The following is an 8,693-nucleotide window of genomic DNA, read 5'->3' on the forward strand; positions in this document are numbered from 1 at the left end:
CATTTCACTTTACTTACTCGAACACTTTCATTTTTACAAACGTGTACGATATTACTGTAAGGGGTTGGCCTTCTGCAAATTTCCCTGGTACATCAGGTAAAACCATCTCACCTGCATGGCACCTCAAAGTCTTTATGTCTTCATTTACTGGATCAGTAGCTGTTGTAGCTGCATTAGGAAACTTTTCCAATGTAAATGTTTTTCAGTCTGTGTCCATGCTTCGCTGCATAATGAAGGGTAGGTGTGGGTATTTTCAAGGAAGTTAAGGCAGTGTATATTTACTTATGTAAAGTAGCTTTATTGTTACGGACACGGAAACATTGCTGACTCTGGAGAAGCTTGCTGATGAGAGAGCAACGCACGAGAGTCAGTTTGCATCGGTATTCATTCAAAATATCTTATGTCTCTTCATGCTTGTCCTCAGAAGAGTTCTCCAACAGGTTCTATGGTCAATTCATGGATCTGAAAGATAAGAAAAATTGCTTTATTTTGATACTAGACACTGTGAGAGAGTGAATTTGTATGTTACATCTTTTTTCCCCGTTATAAATTTGATAGAACCTCAGTTACTCGACAGGTCGTGCCTAATAGTGATGGTAAAAGAACTGTGAACATTATGCAGAGTAAATCTGTATTTTTTTCTATGTTACACATACGCATTAACAGTTACTAATATTAACTATATAACTATATTATCGTCTAATTCTTCGTAATGTCTTGGTAATTATATATATCACTTGCTTCTACATTCAGTAGTACGAGTAATTCATGGTTTAAAGCAGAGAATCTATTTACTAGTTCCATTCTATTCCAACTTCTCTCTGTTTTTGTTTCCTTAAATGCAGTTACATGGATAACTTTTCAGTATACACACTGTATGCACAGGTATGTATGCCACGATTGTGCCATGGACCTGCACTGACAAGCTTGTTTTTTACGGCGCAGTTTACGTATTGAAATACTGTGTACTCACCTGCACATGTGGGGGTGTTCCAAGTACGTAGATCACGGAATCTGCAATGTCCTTCGATTTTAGAAATGGTATGTCTTTGAAACCTTTTAACGAGTCCTCTGAAAATTCAGATGCTTCTAGTATTTCGGTCTCTACAGCGCCAGGGCTGAGACTCTGGAAAAATTCACAGAACCCAACAATCATCTTACTAAACCATTCCTCGTTTGTACCCTCAATGCAGATTCACAGAATTTGATTTGTTGCCACTTAAAGACACAAGAGTACTTGATCCGCATGCGGTACGGATATACTGGCCTAGGTTTTTCATAATAGTATTCGTGTTTCTCTTTATCACAGAAGTACATCACGTTATAGAGAAATAAATACTATTACAAGGGAGTGTCAGTAAATATTCTACAAAAGGATGTAAAACAGCTGTAATGGAAGTAATAAGTTCTCTGTGTGTATCACTAGATAGCAGCACAGTCCACCTTCATGACAGTTCAGTTAGCACACGCATGCGCATGATCACAGGCTGGTTTAAATAGATAAATTGCGACGATGCTTAAGGGGGTATACTACCGAAAATCTGATTTACTTTGTGCGATTTTTATGGCCAATGGACTCTATACAGAGGATATTAATAAAGAAATGTTTCCTGTTTTCGACGGGAAGTATTTGTCGCGTAAAGGTGTTCACAACTGGGTCGAGAAAACCTCTCAAGGAGAGACCATTTATATAGTTTCCAAGTTTGCATAGGGTAATTTTTTCTGGGATATAACTCCTTGAAGTCAGTTGAAAGTAAACCGATGTTTCGGAGGAACATATCGCCTCGATCTTCAGGGTCGGAGAATAAACTAAGCAAGAAACCAGCGTGAAAGCAGGTGGTGAGCACAACAACCGAAACGTCGATTGAATTTCAAAGAATTACACGCCGTTATATCCCTGAATATAATACTCTTGTACTTGGTGTTTAATCAGCTCTTAACCCAATCTTTTACTTATTTCATGAGTCAATTCGATTGTTACTTAAGATAACCCGTAATGGCTTGAAAGCTACTGGTTGAATGTAATAGATACATATCAGTGTATGTAAATTACACAGGTAAGTCATACTATACTCACAGTAACACGGATTTTAGACTTTTGCTGGACAAGTTCCCGTCGGAGTCCCTCTGTCAGCGCTGTGACCGCGTGTTTGGAGGCACAGTACATCTGTATGCCTACGAAGGTGGGGTCCTTGTGCCCAGCAACGCTATTTTGTGCGAAGTAAAGGATTTGATCTTATCAAAATAATGTTACAAATAATATTCTCAAGAAATCACTAAAATTATCACTCCTTAAATCGCATACAGGTTAAGCAAACCACCTACGAACAATTTTTCCGTTAATGACTTCATCACTTTTCGTCCTTTCCATCGAGAGATTCACTTCATTATCACCCTCTAATATAAGACAAGCATCACGGGAACCCACATCGTATCTGCGAGGCATAAATATTAATTTAAATAATTTTTGCCTTAAAGTTTAGCAATAATATCAGAACAAATGTTATGAAGAGACATAGAACTCAACGGATTAAAAAAAATAATACTAATATCGAGCGATATTAGGACAACTCAGTAATAATAGGCGTATTTAGGAGTCTGACTGATGATAATCCAAACGTGGATCGAAACACATAGCACACATTAAAATAAAATCAGTGTTAGTACAGTGATATTAGAAAGGTTTGTCTGAAAATTTTGTTGTGTTGACGACCAAGATTAATACACATTTCACAGAGTAGTTTTTTATTTGAATTATGTTAGATGTTCGAAAATTGTAACCATACAACTCCGAAATGCGTCTCCTCCATGAAGCCATACATGGTGAGGTATGAATTTTGTCGCTACCGACAGAATTGCAGGTGTTCAGAAACCAATAGAATGTTTCTTAATTACTTCTACATTATACCGACACTGTTCTGTCTACTTTTGTATGCTCAGTGTATATTTTGTGTTATGAGTTACTTCATTATCTTTTTAATATTTCCTAAACGCATCTTCAAACGACGAGTGTTGCGTTCACTTCTCCAATTTCCCAATAAAACTTTAAGCAGCATTCTACGAGTACATGGAACTTTGTCTTTATACATTAATTACAACCGACCCGTTGACGCACCTGTTGATATGTATGATATGTCCATCGTCCACTCCTCTCTCCTTCATGGACTGGAGCGCTTCTTTGGTGCACACGCTGAGACCCAGCACGTTCAAATCGAAAATCTTTCTCCAGTTCTCCACCGGTCCATCTGTTGAATACACAAAATGGGGTGCAGTTAAATAAACTAATACAGTGATAGAAGGGCCCGCAGGTTGGACACCGCTGACACCAAGGTCCACTACAAAACATTGTCCATAGTCAATTCCATCTTGCCTCCAGTCACACAGAGGATACATTCGTAAGATCCGTCTCAATGTTATCGTCTCATCCACTTCATAATACTTGCTTCAAGTGCACGTTCCTCCAAGAATTTTCCCCTCCACACTTTTATATCCATTTCATGGCTGCTTTCAAGCCACATTCCCAGATCCTCAGTAAAATTCATAACCATTTCTATACTAGGTGACCGGTAAAATTTCCAAAGTTTGGTTATTCCCAAGTCTGTTTGCCTTATTTGTTTCCATTTTATCCAGAAGACAAACCATGCCACATTAAGGCCGATTTGTGGGACTTATACTGAAGCCTCATAATTCATCTAAATTTAATATCTAAAAGCCGTGGAGTTCCATACGGTTGTGAAACTGCGAGGCTCCAAAATTTTCTAAACAGGAGGCTTACAGATGGCTGTGAGGCCAGCCCTACGCTCCGGCCGCCGTTTATCCCCAGAAAGCTTTCTGCTACTCATTTCTCCTACAGTGTACTCCAGGGGCATATTACGGCTGGAAGTGTTAGATCCATTGATAAATCGAATGACTCAATCGGGGATCGAACCCACGGCTTTCAGGCTTGTAGCATAGTGCCTGAACCAACTACGCTTCCGCGTGCCCCGTCAAATGTGGTATTCTATTCAGTTACTGCAGCAGTCTGCTCCATTATTGCTACAAACCGTAACAGACTGTGCAACATAACTGCCAGTCAATAAAGTCTGTTAACGAAGCCTTCGAAGTAGTATTTAAATTTACCATAACAATAATTAGTTTCAGTATGACCATCATACCACTTGCCTTGTGGCGGTAGAACCGCACGATAACCTGCTGCAGAGAATCCTTCCTAGAAGTGCAATGGTTGTTCAGTTTGATGAACACGATGTGTACATTTCATAGCTCCTTTTATGATTTATTCACGCCAATTTACTGTAGGAGAGGCACATGCATATAGGCCTATACTGTACCGCTGAGACTGTTGAAGGATGCAACTCCTGCGTTGTTGATGAGGATGTCCACTCCCCCAAGGTTGTGCTTGATCCACTTGAAGGCTTCCGTTACCTCCGGCTCTTTGCTGACGTCACACTTTATTGCGTATAACTTTCCCTTCTCCGATTTGAGTGACTTTTCCAAAGCCTGCAAATGCATGGACATATAAATAAACATCAGTATTGTGATTATGGTCTTCTCTGGTGTGACGCCGTATAGTTGGTCTTCACAGCCCAGAGGATCGTAATTTTAATATTATCATGTGTTAGAAAGACTATAGACGGGGTTTGAATTGGTAATAGTATTTATTGCACAACTGCAGATCATAAAAACACGTAACTATATCGCAGTCGCTATTTTACACAATCTGCAGTTCACTGCAGCACGCACCAAGTCTTTTCAGTCTTCTTTCTCCTCACCAGTCGTTGCCTCGTAACGACTTTCAACGGCGGACATTCCCCTTACTCTTGTTTCGGGAATTATCCCCGTTCCTCAGCTAGCAGCTTCTAACAGCAACAGCTCACAGCGACCTAACTGCAGCAGATCTCTAACTAACTCACTCACTCACTCACTCACTCACTCACTTGTGACCCGACTTGCTTCACTCACAGCACTCATTCCTAAGCTGGCGGCTATCTCACAGTAAATTGTAGACCTGTCCTGTCTATAACACCCCGGCATGGACCGCCTCGAAAACACCGCTCAACATCTTATTTCAATTCTTGTTTGTTAGGAATCTGTTGCCTAGCAGCGGACGTTGTTTACTGAGTGATTACTTAGAAACGGGTCTACACGCGACAGTTTTAATAGCGATTGGAATCTAAATTTAAATATTCTGAAGGCGTATCGGAAGTGTTGATAACATTCCACATCACAGACCCTCGTTGACGTCTTATTCGTAGCCTGCCGTTGAGTTCTTTCGGGAAAACTTCTGAGAATGGGATTTACTAATGTCATGTTATATGGTTGCCTCATCTTACCTGAACCTTCTCCACTCTGCGCGCAAGTCCGACCACTTTGAGTCCTTTCTTCACGAGTTCTTCAGCGATGGCTTCTCCTATCCCAGCACTGGCTCCTGTTACTACGGCAACACGACCTGACCAACGCTCCATTGTTGAGATAACTTCGCTTCTTCGTTCACAACTTACTCTGAAACTAGACAAATTTATGAAGGATTACGATCCATTATTTTCCCACGGTAAAGAACACAGTTTGTCTGCTACCGTTCTGAAAGTTTAAGCTGTCAGATGTTTATAATCTGAAATAAGTAATGGCTGCCAACATTCCAATAGATGCTGAAGATTCAACACCGGTCATACCAACTGCCGCCAAGGAAACAATTCTGAACGAGTTCAATCCAGTTGACTTCCCCGAAATAGACACCCTTCTCGTGTAATTTAACATTATTTACCTATCTACTTCTTGGTCATTCCAGTAGCAACTTTCCCTATCGGATCTCAGTGTCTAGCTGCCGTAAACTCCTTCGATTAACTAGAAATTCAGACGAATGAATCATTTAAAATCATTAAAGAGTACAGAAACTGCGATTGTTGATAGTCTCTTACCCTCAGAGACGAACAGTAGCTCTTCAAATGGACAGTCCAGCTCCTCTGCTGTGGCGAGTCTGAGTCGCTGATGTGAGGCAACAGCAATTTTAAACAGCGTGATGACAGGGCAGAAAGACGAACATATGCAGTATCATGTCGAGAGGTATCTGTGTCCTTTAGGAGTTACACAATCTTCTTCAGATATGTGATTTGAAGAGGACTGACTGATTCTTAATGAAGGCACGGGAAAGTAGAAAGATTGTCAACTTGATGGTTCAGTATGAACGAAGGTGTAAGTAAGTAAGTAATTGGAGCTGAGTGCTTCTGGATTACTGACAGTGGTCCTGGTCAGCCATATCCTAAGCCAGCAGAAACAAGTCAAGGTTTTCACCTCCTGTTTCACCGAGTCCATCGTAACGTATCCCTTCATCCAAGTCCAGGTATGCCAAGTTGTCGCTTCCCTTCAGTCTGTCGAAACAAATATTTGTACTCGGGCCCATTTCTCATTTACGTAGGCCTGTTTCAGTTTTTCCGTTTCTAATGCCATACAAACAGTTCACAGTCCGTCATTTACTTTAAAACATCATTAAATTCGCATTTAATCGCAACATGTTTCGGCTATGCAAGGCCTACTTCAGGCAATTGTTCGCCAATTGAAAGTGTCTCACTTCTCCAGTGCGCATGTCAGTGCTATTGCACACCGTCGGTACGTACCAAAATGTGTTTCTCTGTTACTGATACTCTCTCTTCCCTCCGCCTTATTTTCATTGTGCGGTGCCCATGTTCTGTAATATATAATATATTATTACGTGTATTAGTGACTAATGACAGGGTTCGGATTGGTAATTGGAATTAATAGCAACCTACAGGTCTTAACAGGATATAATTATTACTGTAGCCGTCCGCCGACGTACAGCTTCCACGACTGTCGTTCGAGCTTGAGTTCTTAATCACAGGATACGGGTGCTTCGGGGATGGGAGTGGAACACACTTCGGGGTTTATGAATCCGGGGGGGGGGCTCCAGAACACACCGTGGATTGCAGTTTTAATTTAAAATTTCATTAATGATGAATATTTACATTATTCTCCAAGCTAGCCGCTCCGTCCGCCGACTAGCTACCACTACTCTTAAACACTTCTCTCTTCTCTAACTACCTTCCAACTACTGTCCTCCTCTGCTCCCTATAGCCGACTCCCCATCTTTACAAGTCCCCCAGTGGGCATAAAACGAAACAAGAAAATAACAAGAGAAAACCAAGGGTCGAGCCCGACATCTGCCCTACATTCCTATTTTTCGAGATGCCCATAAACCTCTGTAGGTCTTCAAGGAATCCAAGACCCCTCCTGGCCGGTCTCGCACGCGGTCAGTTCATGGGTTTATGATATACTGGGAGTAAACAGGTGACGATAGGGACAATAGCGGCACCCTTAGCCTAAGGAGGACAATAGCGGAATTACATCTAGACGGTCCCGGGATGGTATCTCGCCGATGGAGCGTCTCTCACGGTATTAAACAGTGTATAAGCAGTTCATACCCTTAATTATATAATTTTGACGAGGGACGTACGGATACATTACACTATTGCGAATTTACACAATCTACAATCACTCTACACTAATATTCTCAGTCTATTTCGAGTAGTCTTCACTGTCCGTTTCCTGGCAATGGATTTATTTACACACGAACTATAACAGTCTCCCTAAATTACACACTTTCAATATCGATGTACTACAGCACGTGTAACGCCGCACAATAATTCTTCTACGAGTAATTCTTCTTCTGGCCACACTGCCGTTCCTTTGGAACTTCGGAACTCAAATCCAGTATTCTCTCGTATCCTCTCCGCACGGACAACGCACAGAAAACACAACTCCTCTATTTTGGCATGGCGCAGACCACACAAAGGACATGTGTCACGTGTCAGTCTACGAGTTCATTGGTTCGTTACTAGCACTGGGCGTGGCGCAGGCGACATAGAAAACACAACCTCATCTATTGTTGCCTCTTGGACCATGTTCACACAGCTGTTGTCTGGCAACGCGTTGATCAAATGCGTTTCAATATGTTTATCATTAATGCGAAGATTATCATGATTTTATGAATTTGGTATTTTAGTATGTCTGAGGCAGGTGGTAACTTAGTTGCTTGAGGCACTATGCTACACGCCGGAAGGTCGTGGATTCTATTTCCGGTTTCATTAGATTTTTCAATTGACCTAATCCTTCCAACCACACTGTGGTCCTGGGATCAACTCAGCCTCTAACAGAAATGTGTACCAGGAATTTTCTTGAGGGTAAAGGGCTGCCGGCCGGCCCGTAAGCCTGAGAAACCATACCGCCATCTGTGAGTCGATATTCTCGAAAATGTGGGAACCTCGACGTCTCACATCCCTATGGGCCTCCACGGTCTGTGACAGAGATAGCTTTACCTTTTTACCTTTATAAAAATATAGTGTAACATGTTGCGCGACTGAGAACCCCCCTCCACCCTCCTCTCCACGGTAACGTAGCGCTCCCCGCCACTCCCCTCCGCGGTGACGTCACGCGGTGACGTAACGCGCAACGCTAACGTAACCGTAATCAACGTCCTACTTTCCTTCTCTTTCTTCCTATCGGCGTCCATCCTCACCAGCATTTCCATCATCTGCTGCATCTCCATCTTGTCGCAGTAGAGTACACGATGCACAATAATTCAATTATTTGTCAGGCGTGTTTAAGTTCGTAAAAATTCTGACACCAAATTATCACGTGTCTTGAGTACGAATCTCGTTGATCACGTGTGTAAGTCCTAATCC

General features: G+C 41.8%; 1 protein-coding gene across 1 annotated transcript; it reads right to left on the reverse strand.

Moving 5' to 3' along the window:
• Positions 1–273: 273 nt before the first annotated feature.
• Positions 274–5,989, reverse strand: LOC111868332 (farnesol dehydrogenase). The gene is made up of 7 exons (XM_023858889.1): positions 5,916–5,989; positions 5,331–5,505; positions 4,329–4,497; positions 3,116–3,245; positions 2,078–2,207; positions 974–1,126; positions 274–462 (listed from the first exon to the last, which is right to left on the reverse strand). The coding sequence occupies exons 2-7, from the start codon at positions 5,460–5,462 to the stop codon at positions 421–423; spliced, it is 756 nt and encodes a 251-aa protein (XP_023714657.1). The 5' UTR covers positions 5,463–5,505; positions 5,916–5,989; the 3' UTR covers positions 274–420.
• Between the last annotated feature and the right edge of the window lie 2,704 nt (positions 5,990–8,693).

Source organism: Cryptotermes secundus, unplaced genomic scaffold (assembly GCF_002891405.2).
Source record: "Cryptotermes secundus unplaced genomic scaffold, Csec_1.0 scaffold1368, whole genome shotgun sequence".
Lineage (NCBI taxonomy): Eukaryota > Metazoa > Arthropoda > Insecta > Blattodea > Kalotermitidae > Cryptotermes > Cryptotermes secundus.